Below are 26,975 nucleotides of genomic sequence, written 5' to 3' on the forward strand. Positions count from 1 at the left end.
TCGACCTTAAGAATGTTAGAAATATTGATATGGTGCATAAACAAGAAATAACTAATAATTTACTAAAATTGCATTCCTGTGTAAATAAATAAATAATTAAATTTAGAAATTAATAAATAAAATTACTTATCTGTATTTCTCAAGATCAAGTCTATGAAACAGAAAGTAATATGAGGCTTAATTTGGAGAACATGTAACATCAGTATAAGCGCAAAATGCAGAGAAATACGTTGCTGTTTGCGGTTAATTTGGAGCAAACTTCAAAGGTAAATGATCAGAGCACAAGCAGCTGCTTCTCGGGTTGCATGAGGAGTTGTTCTGTTACAACTTCTCAGTGAATTTCAGTAGAAAAATGCAAAGACCGCAAAAAAAATCCAAGCAGACAGCCCCGGACGGGGATACAGAAAATGGACGGTTTAACAAGAAGCACAAAAATGAACAGTGCAAACACACGGCAGCACAGAGAAGAATCGGAAGTTTGAAAAGGAATCCAAAAGTCACCTGGTTTGCTATCAAAGTGTTTCAGTGGACTCAAAACGGCTCACGTCTGACAGCCGCTGACAGCTGAGTGTGCAGCCTTGGCAGAAACTCTTAATTCAGACTGCCGCCTCACATAGAAAAACCCTGACGTCTCATTCAGGCAGCTTTGTCACACAAGAGAAACACATTCTTTAATGGAAGCACAGAGAGACGCCTGACAGCATCTGATTGCAAATCACATCCCCCTCAGTAACGACCATATCTGACTGAACTGTCAACCAATGAATGCTGCTGAGACATGATGGCCAGTATGGGCTTTATCTCTTTGTTTGCACGTATCAGTACCAAGGTAAACCCACAGCGAGATCTAACCCCATCATTCACACTGTTTTGTAAATATGTGTGACTGAGTGATGCATAAAATGAAGAAAGAACAAGAGCATGGTTCAAAGTCCATGTCCTAGTTTTTTTTTTTAAAACAAGTGCGTCAAAGTACAAACTGTTGGTTGTTAAATTATATAGAAAAAAATAGATTTTTCAGAATTTGACCTGTTGAACAAGGTAAATTTGGCCCATCTTTTGACAACTGATTGGTTAATCGCTAGTAGCTCTGTTGAAAAACTACTAGAAAATAAAAAACAGATTAACAAATATTAGCTAGTTATAAGTGTATGATATTTAACACCAATCTGAAAAATTCTTAAAATTGTATTATAATTTAGTTCTTTTAGCAGAAGGAATATCTCCTGCTTTTCTTTTTTTTAAAAAAAAAAAAAAAAAAACAGGCCATTAAATTGTGTTTTACACTTTTAATTTATAATTCTGTAAAACACTGATACTGTGAATCTGTGTTTTTATATTCAAAGCTATCACACTATGAGAATCTCATGCCTACCTTAATTCAATCCATCTGTGCATGCAGCTCTACAACAAATTAGCGTTTTAAGATTGTAGCTGGTACAGCTCCAGAGATCTGTAGGAAATCAGGCTGCCAGCTCACATTAAGACACAAGCTTGGAAGTCAAGATGTAAAAATAATGAAACAGAGGAGAAAACTGTCATATATGTGACAATGAATCCCGAAGCTCTTCTGTTCTCGGGAATGCCACCTGCATGAAAACAAAAAAAAAAGCTGTGACAATGCTTCTTGAGTGCCGCAGCAGACCAAAGGCTTTCTTTACACACACTCAAGCATATGTTCACATAAAAAGCTGCAATTATGTAGGTTTGTGTTCACGGCGATTCGCAGGAGAGAGAATAAACAGAACAAAAGCTGGAGGACGACTCCCACTGCGTGCGAATCACTTTGAGGGAAAGACGGAGAGACAGGAGGGGGCAAGGGGCAAGCTTGATGAGGTGGAAGAAGTCTACCTGGCATGCACTCTTCCTCTATCTGACTGAGCTCACATGAGGCGGACAGGAAGGGAAAGGCAAAGACAGGAGAGAGCTGACCTCAGACATGCATGCCACACAAACTCCAGCAGGAAAAAAAAAAATCAGCTGCTGTGATTCACAAGTTTAGCCACTCCTCATTAGAACAAGCACGGAGCAGAACTTGGAGTGCAAGCAGCACACAAGTCAAACAGCCAAAAGAAAAAAGAGAAAACTCTTACACCTCACTTGGGTTACATTTTTAATGAGGTATGAAAAGTATAATGTGCAATCAAATCCGGTTATTGCCAGAAAATTGTGAGACCTTTAAAAAGACAGAATGGATGCTGAAGTGAGGGAATGTTTAAAACAGCTATAATGAGTTTCTCCACAATAAAAGACAAAAAAAAGGGGGGGGGGGAACTTGAGTTAAGTACGTTTTTAATTGCGTCTTATACTTTTTTAAATTTGTGTTTTGCACGTCGTAGGTATTCTGTTCATTTTTCACCCACTCTGTCGAATGCAGTCCCATCACTTTGTAAGGTGGATGAACCCCATTCTGTTCAGGCTGTCCACGGCGCCCCGCTCCATAAGCAGGGGCGCCAAAAACGTCTCCCAGGTGCCAGAAACCGGCAGGTATGCAAATATGGCAATTATCCTGTAGTTACACAGAAGCTCTAATTTTGTGAAAGCAGACTTCAGTGAAGGTAGGGAAACGCTAACTGCTGGTGAGATTACATACGGTGCCTACACATAGGGAATGACACATGAATGGCATTCAAGAAGACGCAGATTCACGCCCACAAGAAGACTAATGAACACGCTCGATGCAGAAATAGATATGCAGCAGAAGCAGCCAAGTTGCTGGTGAAAAAAATCCAAATTTCTGGTGCCTCGTTTAGCCCTCCCCAGAAAAACAAAATGTTCACACACAGAATGTGTGTGAACAGAAAGCTACTGAAATTCAACATTAGTAGATGAAAACCATTTTTGTGCATCCAAATGCACTAATTTGCCTGCTGTTACATGAATCCAATTTTCCCTTTAGAATATCTACTACAATAAGTACATACTCTTTTAACGCCTCTAGAGTTTTTAAGAATTATAAGCACTTTTTTATGGCCTAATAATGAAAAACAAGACTTAAATTGTAAATCATATTTGACTTTAATACAAGGATCTTTCCCGGAAAAGTTAAAATAATCCATAATTCACACAACCAGTTTGCATTACAGTTGTCCTGATAAAATCCCTATTATGTTCTTTTGTTTTATTCATAATTGGTATTAGAATCCTTACACCTGAGAGAACGTGGTAACTGGTTAAAGAATCTGTTTTTTCACTATTTCTAATGACTGTGATAGTGACTCCTAAGACAAAATGATACACAATGTTGGATTTATGAGAACAAGATGATATTTTTGAGGGACTACCAGCTAATGCTTTCGACAATTGAGCTATTTTTACCGTTGTTACAAATCATTCTTACCCTGTATTAAAGATAAAAGACCCTAACTGGAATAATCTGTATATTACAACGCTACACTGGGAAAGTAACGAGGGGATTTAGGTGTACAAAACAGAATTTTCAGAGTTGTGAAGAGAAAGAAAAACACAAACATCTGCACAACAAACAAAGACCAACATCACAATTTTGAGAAATGGAGCCAACAGGCTCGTTTAAAGAGCATCTCTGGTTTGCGTTAATGTTATTGAAACAAGTCAAGTGTCGTCACACCCCTCCATCAAAAATACCTTCTATTCTGCTGAATGTCCTGGAAAAAAAGGGGCTTTTGCAGCATTTGTTCCTCCCTCTGGCACTGCGCTAGGGGCCCTACCACACAGGGGTCATGTAGAGTCAGTCCCACCAGGGAAAATGTACACAGGGAGGTCGGGGAATTAATAATTCATGAGTCCCTTGCGCTTCGGTTCAGCCTTAAGGCTATGAATGTTCTGCCATTGTTGCTGCAGTGACGAGGAGGCATATGTTTTCCCCCTTTACTCGTTTATTTGAGCTACACTTCTCCATTTTGCTCCATCTTACCAACAGCAAAACATGAGCTGTGCCCTTACTATGCAGAGGACACTAAGCAGATTCCAGACCCAATGACAACTTCAGTAATTCTGGCCAGAGCCAATTGGGTTTATTTGGAAACATTCCTGCAGGGATCTAGTGGAGGGCTGCGCAGCATCAGGAAGAGTCGGTGTTCTGTTTAAAGTAATAGTGGAGCTGAAGAGAAGGAGCTGTGCTTCGTCTTTCTGCTGACGGTGAATTTGGAGGTTTCCTCTGATTTGTACTATTGTGCACAGTAGTGCAATAGTGCAATAAAAGACCAGTAATTAATTTAAGATATATTTCAGTAATGGACAAGTTGATTACCAGTATGAAGATATACAAAGATTTTTTATCGAGTTATGGTTTTGAAACGGCAAAAAAAATAAATATTTCCACGGCCCCAGCATTGAGAAAGTGCCAGAGTGATCAAAGTGGTTTATGAATCAAAGAGTGATATGACACTGACAGTCAGCTGGCTGAAAGAAGACCAGTACATTTTCCCGTTAATTTAAAAAAAAAAGCAAAAAAAAAAAAAAAAAAGCGCAGTGTGCCAGTATTCAAGGTATAAAACACAGACTGATAATCATGCAACATTCTGCCTAACAAGTACTTCATGAGATCAAGTCAATGTTCAAAATGCAATAAATAAATTCTAGTGACAACATTATAGCAGTAAAAAAAGTATTTTCTTCAGATTATATTAAACAATTTTATTTTAAATTTTAATGTTAATATAGTACTGTGCAACGTTGGTATTTTTATATAAGTTTATCATAATTTTACACAGATAATTGCACTCATGCAGGCCTGTAATTTTATACAAGCTCATGGATTTTGTTTGCATTATTGGAAACAAAATTGTGTTTTCTGGTGTAAAGTTTCATTTTAACAATGTCTGTCAAGCATTTAAAGTGGTAATTATTGTATTGCACTTTTTTCAAATTACATGAGTGCAAAGAGGAACCTTAATCAAAGCTTTTACATTTCCAAATGGAAATGTGGACGTGGACTCGGAGGACGACAGTGCCATGTTGATCTCCACACATCCTTGGCGTTGTTAAAATAAGACAGTCACTGCAGGCTTTTGTAATATGAAGTTCAATTGACAAAATGATGAGCTGCGATATCACCAGTGCAGATACAACCTCTGCAAGACAGCTCAATTCGATTCAATTTAATATTATTGGCAGCGTACACTTCTGCTCGTAGTTGTTCAACACCGAGGACAAATCCTTCACTCGGAACTTTGAAAAAGTCACCAAATCTCCGAATCTGATTTCTAGTCGCTATTTTTCTAACAAATCCTGCTGAAATTGTTTTATGTCAGAAACTGACCCGTAGATATAAAAAAGAGGGCGGTTTAGAAACGCACAAGCCAGCTTACCCACTACAGTTCCACGTACTGGTGAAGACATTTATGATGGGATATGCACTAGCTCTACTAATTTGTCCTCAAAATCCCTGACTAAACATTTGAGAGTCCTAGTTGAGAAATGTGCAGCTGCAATTGTAGTCCTTTGTCTATAGTCATCGTTTAGCCTCTTGCCATCATTAGCTCCCCTGTGACACAAAGAGCCTGCTGTCCTGATATCCTCAGACCATCTGCCAGCCCAGGCCATGCCAGCCGCTAACCAACCAGCCACCTTCCACCCTCACATAATGCTCCATTTGGTGTGGCATCTGTGTGCTCCACTGATGCGCCAACAAGGACTTACTGAATGTTTAAACAACCCTTTGGATATTTTTACGACACTCAAGGGTCACTTTATCTGTGGTCTGCGTTTGGGGGAAATCCTGTCGTGACGACGCATTCCATGTTGAAGAATCCGTCATTTCTCATTGGTCACGATGCTGGGAGTGATCTTTGATCAAATATGATTATATTATGTGTAACATGTGTTTGTTCTCTGTGAGACACAAGAGAGACTCATGGCACCAGTCTGAAAGTCTCGAGAAGTCGACATGGTCATTCTTTGGTGCGTTCCCTTATAGAAGTCATTTCGTTGTGAGAAATAGTTTCTCACACAGTGGAATAAAATGCTTTCTCTCCTATTTCTCAGTTTCACTAATATACGTGGAAATGGCTGGTCTAGTACTGGATAATGGAACAGATACTGACAAAAAAGGAAAAAAGAAACACTAAGAGAAAAGAAAAATCCTTTTTGGCGTGTTGGCTTTTCTGAACAAAATAGGAGCTTAAATTTCCAGGAAGTAATCATGTTTTTTTTCCCCTTTCTTTGCAAAAGAAAGCTGTCAGACTTTCTGCAAAGTGCTACATTTCAGATAAAGAATCTTCAGTCTCTCAGCTTCCACAACACGTGCTGTCCACAATGGAAATGGAGCTATTCTAACAAAACAAATGGCTGCACAAAAAACTGCAAGAGCTTTCAAGAAAAAAAACAACAAAAAACAACATCACCTGAAAGTAAAATCATTCAGAAGAAAAACAACCCAGTATTGAAGTTCTTGGATTCAAAACTTTCTTAACTTGGTATTTATCTAGTTTTAAAATGAGAAATTCACAAAAAAAGGCAAATGGTCTTCCACCTTCTTTTACCGAGGACCTCCAGAAAGGAAATAGTTCAAGAGAGCTTTGTGGTCTCTGGGGCAACAGCGATAAAAGCCAGACATTTTCTTTACAAACCCTTTTGAGATTTACTATTGAAAACCAATTAAGTCTTTGTGCTGATGTGGTTGGAAGGGACTGTTGGTGGGAGTGAGAAAGGTCACCTGTCGCTACACGTCTCGGAACCAGAGAGGTTCTTTCTAATTGCACGCACGCACGCACGCACGCACGCACGCACGCACGCACGCACGCACGCACGCACGCATTCCTTCACATTTGTGAGTAAAGCCATAAAATGATTATACAAGAACTCTTTCCCATGTGTGCTACATCTAACAGTCTCACTTGTGTGATTGATGAAGTTAGGGAATGACCTGTGCGACAGAGGCAGCAATTAAAAATATTCCCCCAAGCTCCTTTCTCATCTCTTCCACAGTTCATTATCTGTGCACATATCTGTAATTCAGAGATGGAAGATAAGAGTATAGATGAAACCGTGGTGAAGATATTGATCATTGCAATTAAATCTGAACAAATTAGAGGGGAAAAGAAAGAGAGCAACCTGTTTTTGCTTACAATATTACGTTATCTGCCATTGAAGTCTGGTTTTCAAAAAAATAATGAGATATTTGCAATTTTACTGATTGCAAATGTTCTTTCATTAATGCTGCTTTAATAGTATTCATAATCATTGCCAGAATAATTTAGATTACAATTCTCAGATAAAGATTTGAACCATTTAAGTTGTTTGCTTCTCAACACTACTAACATCTAGAGATTATTTTTGGAAACATGAGACAAAATGTAAATGACAAAGTTCAGTCTGGAGAAGACTGGAGAATTACACAGACCTGCATAATAATGATCCAGAGTGACCAGTGGTTTTTGTGGGAAGAAGCTGGAGTACCCAGAAAGAACCCAAGCACACGTGGAGAGAGCATGCAAAGTCTCTGCAGAAAGACTGCAATGAACTAAACCCAGGACCGTCTTGTTGCATGGCAACAGTGTGACCACCCAGGATAGAAAAACTCCTAATTTGAAGACAGACATATGCACAAAGAGTTAGTCAGATGACATTTTGTCTTTAATTTCTGTCTAGTTTTATAAGCATAGGTTGCTAAAATCACAATTCACAATATTTGAAGTTTTTTAAAATTATTATTCTAATTTTCCTTAAACCAAGACGTTTGCCTCTGATAGATAATGATAATAAAATTATTTAAAATGAACTCCAATTAAAAATGCACATTTGACCTATTTTAGGTAAATTTCATAACAAAAAACTTATTTATACCCTCGTTTATAAAAACAAAGATGGAAAAATTGGCATTACAGCAATTGAATCCCTCTCATCATTACTGACCAGCATTTTGAATGTGTCCACTGGAATTTTTAAAATGCATCTTTGGTGATGAAGGCTTCTGTACCATCACCCTAATCTTGAATACATCCACAGATTCTCTACCAGATTGAAGATGGTACTCTGGTTAGGCTAATACAAAATGTGATTTTATTTCTTTTTTTAATTCAGACAAAACGCATTGATAAAATTAAAAATGACTTTAAACCTAAAAGATTCAGCAGTGACGCCGTTAAATTAGATGAAAAAAATTACAACATTACAAAGTATTGAAGGAACATTTCTTTCTGCTCCTTTGAGGGCGAACCTTTGGGCACAAACCCACTTTTAAACTCTTCCTAATACTCTCCTTAGACAGGACGCCTGCCGAGTAATTCCCTAAAAACACTCCAGCTGATCCCAAATACATCGGCACACATATTCATATTCACACTAGTCACAATGAAATCACATTTTTCCAATGAAAACTTAATTCCGCTGTAAAATTTACAATAATGTTCAAATGTCCATCCATCCATCCATCCATTTTCTTGCACCCTTTTTCCCTCAGTGGGGTCGGGAGAGGTGCTGGTGCCCATCTCCAGCCAACGTTTCGGGCGAGAGGCGGGGTCACCCTGGACAGGTCGCCAGTCTGTCGCAGGGTGTTCAAATGTCCTACATGACTAATGATCAGTTCCTTCATATGTACTAGATGAAAACCCTGAATCACAACAGCTTTTGTTTAATCATCAATAAATCCATCAAATGTCAATAACTTTAACTTTTGTATACTGTCAATCTTATTTGATTTTTCTCAATGCTAATATTTACTGATGTGCAGCAGCTGCTGAAAATTTTAACCTGTTCAAGGATGGCTGACAAATTCATTTTGATTTTAGGTGTCAGTGCATAAAAGATCCTGAGATGACATAAACGTTTACGTAGAAACAAAGTGTAGAGATTTGTACGTGAGTTCGTCTTAGAGGTTAATCCTCTATTTTTGAAGGAAAAGCTCCCTTTTACCTCTGGTTAGCTCTAATAAGATCAGGCCCAACAACACAACAGGCAGGCTGTGAATATTGATGCGTCCATTGTTGTTTTGGTGTAATTTTATCAGCTGTTATTACAGAGGGATAATTATCCAACATAATTACATTGATTGACCTTTTGAAAAGCTCATTTAAAATCAGGTCCTCCCAGTCACAATGTGACCATAATAAAAACCAACAGCACAGAGCTGAGATGTTATTTATCAAAAGTTTGTAAGGTTAAATCACTAGGCGCTCACATAATCAATTAGGAGCCCCACCTGACTCAGAAAACACTCAGTTGTTCAATATATTGATGATGACGTATTGATCGAACTGCACGGAAGAACATTCACATTGAGACCAGTCAATAAAATGTCCCCCAAATGCCACTGATGGTGTATTTTTAGAACATCACCTGTCTGAAGACAAGACCACACAAATGAATGGTAAGATTAATGTCTGTTCTAGTCTGCAGGACTGACTGCCAACCTAAAGAGATAACTAACCTAACTTATCTGAGGTTTGTTAAAATGAAAGGAACAGTGTTTGAACATGGCGACCAGAATGAATAATAATAAAACAACATGACCGGGTTTGTTCCATCTAGACACCAAGTATGGACCGAAATGTTCCTGCCACCTGGAATTTAACGAATCATGAATTTATGTCTGTATTAGTTTCTTTTTATGAAACAAAACGGCGACTTTCAACTGGCATCAAACTTCACGGTCTAGCCTGAGAGCTGCTGCCTTTCCTGGTTCTTATTTGATCAGCTCCTCTTCCACTGGGATGACTGTTTGCTGGGTTAACAAAATGTCACATCTGATTTTACTGCAGGCATCAAGTGACTTGAAGAAGGGTACCAAGTCCCACTAGAACAGACTGACGCCAGCATGGTGACTAAAGAAAAGAACGATGGCGTACCAGGAGCCCAACAGACCGGCGCTGCATTTGTTTAAACCTTAATATTGCACAGTTGTGTTCAATAATCGAACAGATGCTCGCAGAAAAATAAAAAGTGAATAATTTAATTGTAAATAAAACCTTTTTTGTGTGTGAAAATGAAAAAGGGGAACTCTTAGATCATGTAATTTAAGCCTCATGATGAGCTTTAAAGCATTGCATATAAGGTGTTTGTTCAATAATGTTCCCCCAGAAACTTCTAAAGCCTTCACACACACAGCCGCAGTTAAATTATACACACGTAATCTCTTTACTAATTTGTTTCACTTCTGAAGACAGCTAAGTGCCTTGGTTTTTATTTGGGGGTATCAGAGTGAAGGAGACTAAACTGTGCATTATTTCTGTTCCACTTTGAAAGGCATTTCTTTTCTATTAGAGGCAGCCAGAGTGCAGAGTTGAAAAAAAAAAATCCCAATGTGGTTAACAAAGACAAAATCAAACACAATTGTGAGAAAATCTTAAAATTACTTCTCATTTCTGGATGTTACTGCGCATTTGTAAGGTTATACAATTGTTTTTTTAAATCAATGCAAAACAAAGAATACATATTTGCAGAAGACTTCCTTCCATGCTGGATTTATAGGTGATACCAGCCTCCTTTTTCATCCTTCTTAACTCTTTTTCAACCGCTCATTCATTCTATCAAGATTTTGCTCATTCATCTTGATCCACCAGCTCACTGTTGTGTTTTGCTGAGAACAGAACAGCTCCTTCAGAGGTCCAAAGAGAGGCTGCAGACGTCGCCTTCGATTTCTCAGTGGGTGATAATGAGATGGCCTGCTTCACACTTGGGGGAATTCATCTGTGTGTGGGAATTACCTATGTAATTGACTGAGGAATCAAACCCAAACCCATCAGGCTCCATCACGTTCGCCGCTTCTTTTCTTCTTTGCAACATTGCCTCTGCTCTTATCCTCTGCTCACCGGGAGCCGACATCAATCCGTGACGCTGATCAATTTCCTGCCCATGGCTGATGACGAATGGATGCAGTTTCTTTAATGAAAGTCCATCAGTCAATGTGCCCGTTTACTTTAATCACCTCTTACTGCAACCTGCCATTTGCCCTGTGGCCAGACCCGCAGATGGAAACGATGGCAAAGAGCGATTATATCCAATCTCTTCTTCACATATTGGCACCGACTGAACTAACTCGTGTGTCAGATTGAAAGTGACAGACTAACTATGAAGCGGTAAAGACGGCCAAATGGGATGAGACGATACATATTTTTACAACGCGACGCATGCTTGTGATGGTGACCTTCACCGCCAAGAGACGTAAGTAGGGTTGTGTCTGTGCCACCTCGTGGGTGGTTAGAGCAGAGCATGCAGACTTGCAAACTCTCAGAAAGTTTAGTGTGTTTATCTCCTAAAGTGTTTCGTGGCTAAATACACAAGTAGAAAAACAATAAATGATCTATTATTCATTCATATCCCCCACAATTTCTTTCCCTCCTCATAACCTTGGAGGCCTTAAAGTCTTAATATTTTTTTATAACTTAATATGATTTTAATTTAAGGAGCCACCAATATTTTCTCATCTTAAAAACTGTATTCATTGGATAATGTTGTATTTGTTGCACTTGTGATAAAAAAAAATGGACAGATGGCTTTCTTTAAAGAATCATTTAAAAATTTAATATCACAGTGTTTACCATTAGGGAACATTTGTAAAAGGTTTCTTACAAAATATAATAATTACACTGAGTTACCTTGTAATTATTTATGAAGGTAAAGAGAAGCAAGCATGTTCAAATTAAGGTGTATAAATATTTGAACTATAAGAGTGTACAGAAAGAGAAAATTTGCAGCATAAGCAAAAAGTTATCTAACATTCAAAAAAAGATGTGCATATTTGTGCACAGAGAAGAGCAACACTATTTACAAGAAATGTAAAAACTATGCAAATACTGTATCAGCAAGGTTGTGCAAACTACAGCAGCAATGTTACTTGAAATAAAAAAAACGCTCTTTTTTTACACCTAGGATGCAGCAGTCTGCCACTAAAAATGGAGAAGGGGGAGGAGAAGAGGAACCCTCATTACTCCTCTATTGAGTAGTAGAGGAATTAGCTAATCTTAAACATAGTATTGGTAGAAGAAATGTTATAGAATCTCTTTAAATTGTTTTTTTCTTGTAGACTCAAACTGATGTTGATGAGCATTAATCAAAAGTCTATCCAAAACTCAGCAAAAAAAACATGGTGCAACATGACCAGAAACACGGAACTTGAACCAGGCTGTTGCTGAATGCATCTGAATCGACTAGATCCTTTTGCCAAACCTGTTTCCCAATTAATTATTGAAATTATTCCAAGATACAGACTTCGATCAGTGATATCAACAGTTCTAGAAAGTATTATGTTATCTACTAGCTTGCAATGCAGGAAACTCTTTATTAATCTAAATAGATGCCTATCCCTTAGTTTAGCCTTCATTAAGACAAAACTGTCTCTTGCTGTTGTTGTTTATATTTATCTGATCTTTAATAGGAACAACCCAATGCCTTGAATTAGATCTGTTTTATTGAAAATGGTTCTGGCTATCAAATATTTTTTTTCTTTGGTTGTGTTTTAAAATTTAAGACAGTCCTAATACAAATATAAAGATAACCTCATCACTGCTGGTAGAATGGATCAGAGCTGCATTTATGTATCTTATATAACTGTGTCTGCTGTGTGAATGAGACCAGGAACTGGAACTATTTACATTTATATTAGTGCTACACATTACATTACATTTTTGGCATATACTGAAACACATGCACAGATACAGTAAATCAATCGTCATCTGAGTGGCTGGTCTGTAATATGGCCCTAATGGATTTGGTAAAAATCCATCATATCGTATAATTTGGCATCAGCAGCACAGGCATAATTTTATAGCAAGAGAAAATAAAGCATGATTTTTTTTTTCTTCTTCTTATGACAGGCCGTTGCAAAGCATATCTCCCCTTTTCCCTATCAACTACACAACAACGCTCATGTTTTCACACATTTTCATGCAGTTTGAATTTTTTTTTTTTTACAGTGCGGTCTTGTCCAGGGTCACACAGAGGACCTGCCCACTCTTTAAATCAATGAATATGAGAGGCTGTGATTGTTGCAGCTGAGGCTCGTGCTGTGACCCTCTTCCCGGTCAATACACACTGGACTGATTAGATGATGGAATAAACAGGCACACAGAGAGCTTTGTGCATCTTAAAAACACGAAACAAAGAGATTAAAAGCATTTATGTGCTGGTTCTTGAACATGAAAAGGAAAATAATTATTTGATCTTGTTGCAAAACACGGGTCTCTGAGTGGTCGACGGACCAAAAAGGAAATGCCAGGACAACGCCGTTTCACCGTTGCATGGTTACTGCGAGCATGTTTTAATCACTATTCAAACATTTGATAAAAACAGCTACTTTGGATGTGAAATGAATCGGCTTGTTAGCTGCAAACCCGACAGAAGCTTTTTGTATTTTCAATAAACTCCCTGGTACTTGTTGCTGTGGTGGATTGAGCTTTAGTTGGCTGGCCATACAGAGCAGGAGTGATAAAGACTTGCTGGCCTCTCCCAGATCCTGTTACATTCTCAGGGACACACAAGCTGCTCTCTGTTAAGAAGCAGCCCTTGCTGTTGTAAGGTTAGACTGCAACAAAGGTAGCAGCTACTTTCTCTTACCTCACAGTCAGAGACGAAGGAAACTAACAGCTTATTAGAGGAGGAGGCTTTCCTGCGTGGCATGGAATGCTTCTTTAAAAAGGAATAAAGAACGGCATTACTCATTTTGGATGTTTTTAAGTTTTTCTTCAAAGAAGGCACTTTTCATCCTTATTTGTTCAACAGTTCTTCACCAGAACTTAATTTCCAGAAAGATTCGACTTTACGTTAACCAGTTTTTATATTTTCCTGCACTGTGTGGGGTGAAAATCTGAACTGTCAATGTATTTTACCAGTAATGCTAAGGTGGTACTTCCTCCTACTGCAGACCTTTTACTGATCTTGGGGGTAACTTGGGGGTAAGGTATTAGTCGTATGCCCGCATGCAAATAGCATAAATGTGTGCCCTAAACAACTACTGTACCCAGGATATTAAAATGTTTGTTGTCTTTTTATCCTCAATTCATGCAGCAGAACATCTCCTGAAAGCAGAAGGGTAACAATACCCTCACACGTGTGTAAAATACCACACTGATATAGCAAAGCTAAGCTAGCTGTAATTAAGACGTTCATAAAAGCTCGGAGATGTACTTTATGGTTAGCGCTCAAGAGAAGGGAACATGTTGTGCAGGGACAGACTAATTTGTTGATTTAATGTAACGTCACATAACCTCTCGGGCATTTGCAGACTTTTCTGAGCTCTCACCCTGACTTTAACATTATGGCCTGAAATTATTTGAAAAATATCGAGGAGATGCAACAACATTGCTGCTTTTCTAAGATCAATGCTAAAGGTTTCTATTTCTGGCATTAAAATCAACACACTGTTAAAAGCTGCCAGTGTGGAGGTGCTAATACAAAAAATCTTTAATTGGCTACTTTAGTGAGAGTGTAATTAGTTGACAGAAAAGTGCTTAATTAAGATTTTCATGTCATAAAAAGTTAACATCCCAAACCAAATTTTCAGCATTTTTTGGAATGTTTTCCACCAACTCTTTGCGTCTACATGAAATTAATGACGGGTGGTGCTGCGCTTTGATCAACCAACGTAAGCATGTGTGCCTTATTTAGGAAGCTATCAAATATAAAGCTCCTCTCTTTTTGAAACTGGCTTTTTAATCAGCCTTAATGAAGACAGAGGGAGGACACATGCTAATTAGCAGCCACAGCCACTGCTTTGTTAAACAAAGGACTCCAATTTTCTCCCAATTTATTATTTTCCCCAGCCCACATATTTTTGCTCCCTGTGTAGGAAGAGCTTCTGGAAGCGTAATCGGAGTGGGGATAACAGTGAGCATTTCCTGCCGTGGAATGCGTTTGCGTTGTTTGCCAGTCTTCATGTGGCGAACGCATGAATCACAACGAAGCCGAAGCTGCCGGTGGGCAGGGTGGCGGGAGTTCATGTGAGGTCAGGCGAGATTTTCACACACTGCGACAAGCCAGTGAACGCACTTGTGCATTCCAAATCACGATGGTGCTCAGGCAGAAATTCAGATGTTGCTCAAAAATAATACGTGATGACTTGAGCCTCTGGAGACGAAGCTCTAGAAGACAGAAGATCGATATAAAGAGATGTAAACAAAGCAAGCCTTTTCATGTGGAGCTCATTTCAGGTTCATCTGTTGGTAATAACGGTGCCCAAGTCTGGCGGCAGTCAGCTGAGACACAGGACCCTCGAGAGGCACAATAAAAGCCCTTCTGAAGCTTTCTGTCGACATGCCATCATAAGTCAAACCTCTCATCTCGCTCCAGTGAGTGTGGTCCTTTTCTGTAATTTGCATAAATAAATGAATGCTGCTACAGCAGCTCCTAAGTGAAATCAGAGAGAAGCAGATGGTGACAACAGAGCAGGGGAAAAAAAAAAACAGTCTCTTAGTTTCTAATTTGTCTATTTTTTTTTATTTCAGCCGAGTTTTTTATGCCTAATTTCTGTTTTTATTGAAAGGAATGGATGAAGATGTTCTTTCTATATAAACTACTTTTGCTGCTTTGTAATTTTACATTTTAATATCAGGAGAGTGTTAGCTTGGCAGATGGGGATAATTAGGGATACTCTACAATACGATTTTTATTCAGCTCAAGAATAAATTGGGCAAGTCAGCAATTTGTAATCTTTGCCATATGGTTAAAAATAAAGAGAAAACAAGAAAGGTGTAAGAGGATCCAAACTGGAAAATGGAGTCTGTATCTTTTCTTCCTAAATGACACTTTGGACACCAGGACAGTTTATGTCAAACTGACTTACTATAGAGAAAATTGGATTTTCCTTTTAACTGTTGCAATTTCATCTTATGAAGTCAGCAGTCAGAGCGCTACATATATAATGTAAATGAGATACAATGTTTTTGTTTTTCAACCATATTTTTTAAATATCTATGCCTGTATCTATGTCTGGGCTTTTTCTAACACTAGTGGCTTCTATTTGCAGAAGAAAAGCAATAAATAGGCAGAGAAAAAAGGGGAGAGACAAGTAGCAAAGGTCCCATCATCAAATCTGTTTTAAGGTCCCACTTCTATGTGCTGATGATGATGGTGTCTTTGGTCTGTTAACTAAAAAACTGAATAATCATAGGACTCTGTCAAGTCTCTGATTTAGGCCTGTGGCTGAGAAACTGATGGGTTGTTCAAGGGAAAGTCATGTGAAGATGAACAATGTCCGTGCTCCTCCACTGCCAAACAAATCTGTTCCAGTTATGTTTCCAAATGACTGACTGAAGATCTGCACTCCTCATTATTGTGTCTCTGATGAAAGCTAAAAGCTGTAGCATGGAATTGACAATGATGTTAAGAAGGAGACTCATTCTTTTACGGTACTTGTTACTCCTGCAATACAAGTGTGAAGTTCAGCAAAGCTGGATGATGTGCACCTATGTGACAACCAGTGAGAGTATTAGGGTAAGATATTGTTGGAAGAAGAGTGAAGTGGTTTATTGTGCCTCTGTATCTACTGGAAGTGTTGATTCTAGGTCTTCTAGAGAAATCACAATCTTGGGGGGGGTGGGGGGAGAAGCTGAAATGGAATAAGTTAAGCTTACCTTCAAAATATCTGAAGTTACTGTGATATTTGTGCATCTTCTAGTGTCTTAAATTTCGCTGTTTCACTTTTCTAATATGTAATATTGTACAACTAATAGGACCCACTTCAAAAGGAAAATGTGTAAAGGGGTCCATCTCTCCAGTAATCGTCTCACAACCTTCATTTTAACATGCTTTTTAAGAAGTGTGAAGGAGACGTCTAAAAAAAAAAACACCATGAAAGTGTGCCACATGCTCTCACTCATATCTGTTTTTGACCTCACATAATCTCTCTGTGTCCGTCCTTCGTTCCTATAATCCTTCCTATAGCCTTCTGCTGAGCCGGCACCCAAAGGAAAAATCTCTCAGCCTTTGCTTTGACTCTTTGAAATTGCCTTCATCTTCAACAATCTCCTCAGAAGTCCCCCTTTTCTTTCTTCCTCCTCCTCTCATGAGCTCCTGAGACACTGTCTCATCGGTGCTCCCATTTCAATGGGTCCACAACTGCTTCATCTCCTAGTAATGGATTTCCAATGCTTTGACAGTGAAACATGTCACATGGTCATGCCTTCTCTCTTGCAGTATCTCTCCGTAAGCTGTTTAGAAATGCATGAATCTTCTCATTCCCTCAAACTTCCCCTACACAAAGTGCTTTCCAATCAACCTCCACTCACCTCACTTTCATGCAGAGACAACCTTATAAAGCTGCTGCCATCCAGTCTCAACCTAAGAATGCAACATCCAAACGCTTTCTGCAACTTCATTTTTTTGGGAGGTGGGGATTACGTGTTGTGAATTGTCATGCTGTGCCTCTACAAAATGGGTTTGTATAGGTTTATGGTACTTACGATCTACACACAAAGCTATGGACATAGCGAGAAGATTCAAAATGTATTTATTTTTTTCATTATGCACTCCAGGAAGTCACAATCTTTAGTTTCATTTCAACACCACCACCAGCAGAGTAGCGCTATTTCCTGATTTAAACCAGGAGCTCCTTGTTAAATATCAGTTATTACATCCGCTTGAACCTATTTGAGTCTCGTCTTATTATAACTCTTTGCTAGATATAGATGCAGACAGTGTGTGATTCATGGTCAGACTGACACCTACACATGAAATTCATTTTCTCTGCAAAAATAACCATGTCAACAATGTGGTTTCACAGGGAGACATTGGAAAAAAAGTTTTAATCTCTACACATCATCACTGTAACATTTGCACCCGGAATAAAAAAGTCTGCAAAAGTCTTAAAAGAAGTGGTTGTTATGGCAACTGTGCAACTTGAAGATGCCATTTTTTGCTGCAGTTTGTAAGGGGGAACTTTGGAGAGCTACTCACTGGCAAGATAAATTGAGATTTTCCTGTAGTTTTTTTTTTTATTTTTTAAAGATTTTATTGTTTTCAAGTTTTTAATTAATGCCCTATAATAGAAGTTTAAGTCAGTACCTATTTTCCCACACTAATAAAATGGCATTTTCACTCGTCTTTCCTATTTTGTTATTGAAAAAAAGAACAGTTACATCTCAATAGATGTAATCAAACTGCTTGGTTTTTCTAAAACTTTCATTGGGCAGTTATCTTACTACACTGAAGGATTGGTCGATTTTGAAGGCTTGTTACAAAGGGTGTTTTGGGGTTGTTTTTCTGGCTTTATTTAGTAGTTTAGTGCAAAATAAAAATACATAGACATGGTAAACAACAGAAATCATTTATCTTACCTTTGGTGTTTTAGTGCACTTTCCATTTCTGGCATCTTTTATGTACGTAATATCCAGCAGGTCTGTATCCTGAAAAGTAGCAGAAAACAGATACATACTTTAAATATGGATTTTTAAAGGTTTCAAAGATGTTTTAGAGTAAAAGGAAAATGTTATATGTATTAAAGATACTATGGATGGTTGAAATCATTTGAGGAACCCTTGTCGAATTCACCAACCACCTGTGCATGGTGTCCGTGTGTATGAGTGTGTCCGTGCATAAGTAAAGAAGGCAGTTGTATTAATCACGTAGTTTCAAAATCCTAAGACATATGAGAGGAATTCAGTGAAGGCAGACACTGCTCAGCAAATGCATAAAACAGAAATAGAATAAGCTTCCCAAGTTCTACAAATACTCCCGAGTGCAGATACAATGACGTGCAATAAATATTCCCGTTAACTATGCAGAAATATAGATAGATGCAAAATATTTTAAACAAACAATGTTCAGTTGCTGCATGAGGCGTTGATGTAGCAACAGCTTGGTTGGACTCAGCTGTGCAAGTGGTTGTTTACACTCGAACCTTAACGAAGTCCGCTCTAAACGTAAACTGTAAGATGAAATTAAAAAAGGTCACTCATGGTCCCATCTTGGGCCCTCGGAAGCCTCGCTTTTTCATCTTCCAGAGTTTCTTAAGGACCCTTCTCACATAGCTTTTCAAAGAAACAAACCCTGGTCCACTGCAGCAGTTAAGAGTTAAATAACTTCCATATTATTTAAAAATAACTTTTTCAGCAGGTGGCTTTTTGTTGGGAAAGCAGTGTTTCTTTTTTTGATCTACACATTTTTTTTCCAATACATTTTTAGCTGACGACACAAGTCAGAGTTCCATTTTTCATCTCAACATTGACCCCACATATAATTAAATTACATATTTTAAAGCAATGTACTAATAAAAGATTTTTTTTTACCACTCTCACATTAAATAAGACTAAATCTTTCCTGTCTTACTGCCAAAATAGAGTTAATATGTTTTAAGGCTTTCTTTAAAGTCTGAAGTTCAAATACTTTTTAAATATTTAACAAAATTTTCTTTTCACTTGGTTTAAACATATTATCTACACATTAATACGATTCGTAATTGGAATGGTGCTTTCCAGCTTGCAATTGCAATTTTCTGACACTGGTCATAGTAGCCAAACATGTCCACTTTAGACCACTACTTGATTTAATTTTGGTCCTTAGCAACACTGGTGAACAATTTGTTGCATTGGGATAATGGTTTTGAACGAACTCGAGCTTTAACTTTAATTTGAAGACTATCCCTCCATAAATTAGCTACCAAGCTTTGAAAGAATGAATGCTAATATCTCTTTTAATGCACCATTGATCTATCTATTCACCCGTACTCTAAATTTGTTGGCATTTTTTCTGGCACTGAAAATACCCAAAGTGCAACCGCCAAGACTGCAGTGTGTACCTTCCTCCAGTAACCACTTCCTAAATCAGTCTGAATTATCATAGTCTCCATCTCTCCAAAAGGAAACCAGGACATGAGGTGGAAAATTAACCAGAGTCAACCATGAGTTCCCTTAGCATTAGCTGACGAGACAAGAGCCAATGGAGGGGCGGCTGACTCTATTTCAAGCCACGACATGTTTATCTGATGAACTGTGTGAGGTGGGTGGAAAATTGCACCTGACCATACTTCCTTATCTGCAGATGCATATGTAGTGCGAGTCCTCAGCACATAATTTCACGTTTCTATCTTTTTCACATATCAAAGTGCCTGGAAGATATGAAAAACACAAATAGTTGCAGGTATAACAAACGTCACTCAATCATTTTTCTTGTTACAATATCACAAATATAATAAACCCTGAAGTAATACTGAATAACTGCGAATTATTATTATTTTTTTATCTGCATAACAGACATACAGAGGAAACAAGGTTTCTAAGGAAAAGTTTCCAGTTGGCCTATTTTAGATGCAGATATTTAAGATGATATGAATATTTGCTTCAAATGATGCGATGTAAAAGCTCTACCGTTACTGCAGCATGTTTAGCATCAACTAATCTGTTCCCGTTTGACCAGAAAGAGCCTTTGAGTCAAAGGTTAACACCTACACTGGGCCTGCCTTTGAAGTCTCTTTAGAGAGATGAAGCTCCACAGGGGGTCTTGGTGCAACCGTGGAGCTTCAGGAAGTATCTTGCTGATAGAGTTGTTTTTTTGTGCTTTCTAGCCCCGTAGAGTTAACACAGCCTTTAATCTGGTCAAACGTCATCTGTTAGCCTCTAAAGTTGACTTCAAAAAAACGGTAAACAACCTGTATGGGTCACAAGCATCTTGTGTGGGTGACCACAATTATATTCTTTGCACCATTTCCAGGATATCAAGCTCTGATTTTTGATTAAGGGTGTGAACTCTTACTAGTCATTAAAAACTAAATCTTTTTACTTGACTTTGTAGTAGGTTAATTAAAGCCAAACTTGATAAAAATCAAACTAGTTCAAACTTTGCTTCTCGGAGATGGATTTTTTATTTATTTATTTTCCAGTTTCTTGAACATATGTTCTTTATGTTTTCATTGAAGTCATCTCTATTCATCACTCTCCCTCTTGTGGCACGGTCTCTGATTTCCTTTCAGCTCTCTGGGCCTTTGTGTCTGTAACAAAAACTGTGAGCGCAGTTCAAAAGCCTATTAAGAACCACGGCACGTCCAGGAAGCGAAGCAAGGCCAGTGGGGAAAGAAACAACAGAAATTAATGAACATGCTTAACCTGCAATGGCCTTAGGCGCTGTTTTCTACGCCTGTTTGTGTCTGCAGCGGTACGCACCGTTTGCAACGAGCTTCCTCCGAAAATGCAACGCTCAACAAGTGGCAAGACTGTTTCCACTGACCCATTTTGAGACAGAATGTTCCTTCTATTCGAACTCTTTGTGTATGTTTTCTCTTCGTCGGGATGAATGCCATACTAATTTTTTTTACTTTAAAATACTGCATTTTCTTGTCTTTGAGGAAGGAACTAATTAATGAACAGATGTGGACCTTTAATGCGCACAAGATTAAAATATTCGGCTAAAATACACACACACAAATGACAGTGAAACCGCATACACTGTTGTCATTAACACAAGCAAGGCATGACTCACACTTAGTTTTTTTTTTAGAACTCTTCTCGTCAGAATTTGCCAAGCTCATTAAATTGGTTGGTTTTCTGGCGCAGACAAAGCTTTTAAGAAGGGCTGTGGTCAGGGTTATTCCAGAAACCTATTGTTATTACTATCTATTCCAGAGACACTGTTGATGTGCATATGAGGTCATTCTCATGCTGAAAAACATCCAAGTGTGTCCAAGCATGTAATCATAGATGTCCCACTTTGATGAAAGGAAATGGATGTCAAGCTGTCTCACTATACTGTAGAACATTATGAACCAAGAGGGTGGCATGCACAGAACAAACCCTGGCTCCAACATCGACAGATTAAATCTTGACTAAAAGTTTCAGCTCTCTCCATGGACAAGCTGTTGCACTGTGGATGAAGGTGAGAGGAAAATTAAGCTATTTAACCACAATGAGAGGATGCTGGGCCACTGTACCATTTATCAAGCACGGTGGTGGCAGCATAATGCTACCAAACTGATTTACTGCCAATGGTGCTGGTGAATTGGGCAGAGCGAGTGAAATAATAAATTGAGAGGACTACCTCCAAATTTTCTAAAGTCACTTCAATTCAATAACTAGATTGTCGGAACTTGTCTACTGATTGTCTGCTGGGGCAAGGATCCCAAAAACATACAAATTTATTTCCTAATGGATAATTCTGGATAAAATAAAGACTCTGAAATGGCCCCCATGCTCAATACTAACAGATATTTGGGATCTATGTCGAAAAACTGAACCTGTAGCAGGTAACTTCCCAATTTCATTTAGCTCTACCATTATTGACGGCAAAAGTTGTCAAATAGATATAATTAGATCAAAACAAGCAGTTTCTTTGCAATTTGCTGAAGAGTGTTGAACCAAGCAACAGTGAGGGTGTATGTTGATACTTGAGCTTAAATTAAACATTTTGACTTTGTTAAAAGTATTCATTATTTGTTGTTATTTTTTCTGAAAAATGAACCGAATCTAAAGAAATTTGGTGTAATTAATTTGTCTCCATGCAAAAACTACAACCAATCGCTTTAAATAAATCTTGTCTGACAATATACAGTGGTCGTGCAAGCTTGATAGTTGGATGACAGAAAGTTTATCAGCCCTATGAAGCTAAAATTGTTCACAGCTTTACTGGTACAAGTGGTGAGTGCATGAACGGATGGTACAGAAAAGGGTAGAAAACGTCAAGAAAACATGAGGTGGAAGTCTAAGATTTAGAGAATTATACCAGAAAAGTAGGGAGAATGACATCTACTGGTCAGCTTGCTCATTTGCCAACAGCAAGACTGACAGCCTGCAGGTTCAGGATGTGCTGAACAGGGATCTAAAGCTCTGCCGAGAAAAGAAACAGACAAGACGCAAATGCAGCAAGGGCAGGAGGAAGGCAAAGGTGAAAATACGTGCAGAAAATAAAGGGTTAGATGTCTGCTCCAGAGTCGGTGAGCCCAACGGTACACACAGCTGTCACACCGCCTGATGTCAAAACATAGCAAATCAATGCGCATCGCTTTAATTGCATTTCTAATTAAAAAACGATATTATCCATCAGCTGGTTAATGTTCATGTCTTGAATTAAATAAATGCACTAACTACTTTATGCAAACTGGTATAACATAAAGAGGACCCCTAATGCCCTCATGCTACGGCTAGGAACATAATAACATAATAATTTGTAAATGAATTATTCAGACAGGGACTGCGTTACACAGGCAAGAATATATCCTACAACCATATTTCAATATAGATTATTTTCACAGCTTCTTAGTCAAAAGGTCAAAAGATCCTTGCCATGGAAGTGACCCCCGTTATCATAAACAGAGCTATTACTCTTATATAACAAAAGACACTAAAGCTGTGCAGGTGCTGTGCCCGTCTCTGTAAGTGGTCCTCCACTGACACTCAGCTGCCTGGAAACATCCTGTTATGAGGGGAAGTGGCTCATGGAGAGTTGTACTTGAACTTGTTTAAGAGTTGCATCCTCTCTGCTACACCACTCATAGATTCCTATAGAAGTGGGGTTTGCAAACTTTATGGTCAGAGATCAAAATGTGATTTCTGGGTAAGGCTAAAAGTCCCAGAACCCTGGTGATGAGCAAATCTTTTTATTATATTTGTTTACAACTCACAAGCAAAGCAAAAATTATGCTTGCCTGAGCTGTTTAGTTGTGACTCAAAGCTGCACTTATTTTTGGCAGGAAAATGCAATGAGAACTTTTAACTTTCTAAGAAATTTTTACTTAAAATTAACCACCTTAATTCATTTTCATCCCTCAACATATAAAAGTGTCTTATTATTTAGTAAATTCTATTTTTATCTTCAATAATTCCACGCATTACAAAATAAACGCCAATGCCTTCTGCACATAAAAGTGGCAAAGACAATGGATGGATGGATGGTTTAAAAATGAACCCCAATTTATTGGGAATTTAATACATTTGCAAAGCTCCCAACAACACCCATCACTTATTCCTAAGGATTTTTTTAAATAAAAGTTTTACATGAAAGGAATGAAAAAAGTTATTCTCATAAAACACAAACTTTCTAGACATTGTTACGTGATCCACAGTTGTTTAATAAATCTATTATAATTTGCAGACAAACAGCAGTAAAAGTACGAGGGTTTTCTTTTCCCTTGTCCTTTTATTTCTTCAGAGTTTCTGGACATTGTTCTTTGCTCAGGTAACCAACACACGATTAACTCTGTGTCACAAAGCCGTTGTAATGTTTCAGCATTTTTATGTCAAATTCCACGATTCAGCTCGGTTTCTGCACCGTCAGCTGGGCTTGGATTGACATGCTGTTCAGAGCGGACCCAGACCAAAGTCCTGACTTTGAGAAATGCTGCTGTAGAGCAACTCCAACAACCTGTCAGTGATAAAGTTACATACCTGATGTGCTTGAGTAACATAGGCCAAAGAGCATTTATTTTGTTTACTTTAAATTTCTTCTATTTTGCCTCAGGTTTTGGTTTCCTGACTTTTGAAAATAAATAATAATATAAAATAACAAAGCATGTACTGCTTTTTATTTTCAGGTAGGGGTTATGTGCTGTATTCAGACTACGTACATGTGAAAGCAATGAGACATCATGAGCCAGTTTTATCTGCCTCCGCTGAGTCTGATTCTGTGACATTTAAAGAGGTGGGAAAGGCAGCTGCTACTGTCTTATTAAAAGAAAACAGAACTCGCATAATCTTAAGCAACCTTAAGCATACGGCAATAATCAAGAGCAATGTGCATTTAGCATAAATATGCTTTTTTACCTGATTCTACTTGTAGTTCTACAATACAAAAAGTCTCATTCCTTGTAAGGATTTTCAGTTTAAGTTTTAGCGTTTACATCTTTTTTTTTCTTCTTAAGAGTCTTTTAAAAATTCATATCCTTGATTCTCTTCTATTGACAAAATATTAACATGACATTTTATCTACAAGAAGAGCTACTAACTTGACTGTATGAAAATAAGTCAGCTTTGTTCTGAATATTGTAGCTGCAAGGACTTGTGGGAGTTATCAATGTCCCTTTAATGGTTGACTGTTTTGTGTGTAAAATGCTAAAGTAATTTAATCAAAAAGCAACACTGTGGCTCATTTTCATAATATCTTGACAATTTAAAAAGCTTTTACTGTGTCTCTTACTTGGATCCGTCAGGGTCACTTCATTTAACTTGACCCGTTTCGACCTAGAAACAGTTATGCAGCTTAATAATAATCCTGATTCTTGTTTTCAATAGCTTATGATTCCGAATTAATTGGAAACGGCTTTTTAGCAGAAATAGACATTTGTGATGTTAAAAGATCCATCCATCCATCCATTTTCTTGCACCCTTTTTCCCTCAGTGTTGTCTATTGTTAAAAGATCATTATTGGCACATTTAAATAGAAGTATTCATACCACTTGAACGTTTTTTTTTTTTTTTTTTCCAGGCAATTACAAAGTTTGATCAATCAATGGTTACTGTTACTACATTTGGGCATTGTTTGATGTAGGCACAGTGCATAATCTCAAAAGTGTGGAGAGTACAGGAGCAATCCCATGAATGCAATGATATTAATATTTGACTAATATGGATGCAGTCTTACAACCCTTACATACTTTTCAAAATTTAATGTCACAGATCATCAGAACATCATTCATAACTGTGAATTGGTTTAAAATGTTTAACACTGAAAAGCCAGAAATCTCTGGAGAATAGCTCAAACTCAGTCAGAGAGTGTTTGAAGAGGAATTTGTAAGACTTCTCTATAAGAATCAGGTCTGGACTTTGACTGGGCCATTTTAGCACCCATAAATGCTTTGATGTAAATCATTTTCTTGTAGCTGTGGTTGTGTGTGCGCAGGGTTATTGTCCTTTTGGAGGAAAACCTGGGACAAAGATCTCAAGTCTTTTGCAGCATCTACCAGAAACTTCCAGTGCAGTTCCCACAGAAAAGCCTCCCCTCGGCATGATGCAGCTACCAAAACGCATTCACTTAAAGGAACAACGTGTTTATTGAGGCTATGCAGCTTTTGTTTTCCACAACGCAGTGACATAAAAGATTGATTTTGGTCTCATCTCGCAAGAACAAGTCCATCCAAATGTTTGCTCTGTCTTCCACATATTAAGGATTTTATTCAACAATGGCTTTCTTCTTGCCACTCTTTCCTAAAGGTTAGACTTCTCGGTTGTTGTCTCATCTCAGCTGTGGAGATGGGATGTGGGAGCTGCCATACTGTGCCGTATTCTTTCTATGTTGGATAATTGATTGAATCGTGCTTTGCATGATGTACTTGGGAAATGTTTTGTAACCAAACCCCGGTTTAAAGAACTGCATCTCCATTCAGTCTTTCGTTTGATTTGGTCTTCATGATGCTGTGTGTTCGCTAAACCTCTGAGGCCAAACGTTCAAGGAGTATGCATACTTTTGTTTGATTTGAGTTTTTTTGTTTTTAAATGTAGTGTGCAATATAGTGCTTTCATGTCAATTTAGACAGGGAGAAGAATAAACATGTATGCAGTGAAGATTGTTCTTTCACTACCTGTGTGTGTACCCTCAAACTCTAACAAACCACATTTCAGGCAGTTTTCATGAAATATTCCCCAGAAGAGATTTTTTTAAAATATTAAAATGTTTTTTCACCACATCTCCATTGTTTCTACTGTCACATCATATCCTGTAATTTAACAGCAGCACATTAGTAGTTAGTGGGAAACAAAGGCAGCGCACACTGCCGTGCCACTCATTCACTTCATCAGCAAGAGAATCTCCATTTACCGACAGCAGAAATAATGAGGTTATTAGAAAATTTATCTTGGCGGAATTGCAGCAACTCAGTTCCATTACAGTCTAATTGTTATGAAACTTGCATATAAATGCAGATTAAATTTTGCCGTTCTATGATGCGGTTCAGTGCAGATAAAAAGACTTGGGTAGAAAATAAGGCATGGAAAGGTAGGCTCGCTTGACTTTGCTAATCAGTTTGAGCTTTTACTTTCTTAAGAGAGATGAGAACAGGACAAAGAGATTAGGGGTCAGAAGAAATGAAGACCAAAATGAGAAAACCTGGAGAGGAGGGACTGAAAAGAGGAATGGTCGAAATAACAGAGAGGCTGAGCAAAACAAGAGCGTGGCCACAGCTGATAATGGCTATCAGCAGCCAACAC

General features: G+C 38.1%; 1 protein-coding gene across 1 annotated transcript in view; it reads right to left on the reverse strand.

Moving 5' to 3' along the window:
- plcb1l (phospholipase C beta 1-like) overlaps positions 1 to 26,975 on the reverse strand; it is a 128,541-nt gene that overhangs the window by 75,502 nt on the left and 26,064 nt on the right. Inside the window, exon 3 of the mRNA XM_008398321.3 lies at positions 18,189 to 18,257. Coding sequence (XP_008396543.1) covers positions 18,189 to 18,257 — 69 coding nt within the window. The remainder of the gene's footprint in view (positions 1 to 18,188; positions 18,258 to 26,975) is intronic.

Source organism: Poecilia reticulata, chromosome 21 (genome assembly GCF_904066995.2).
Source record: "Poecilia reticulata chromosome 21, P_reticulata-male-v2, whole genome shotgun sequence".
NCBI classification, from domain to species: domain Eukaryota; kingdom Metazoa; phylum Chordata; class Actinopteri; order Cyprinodontiformes; family Poeciliidae; genus Poecilia; species Poecilia reticulata.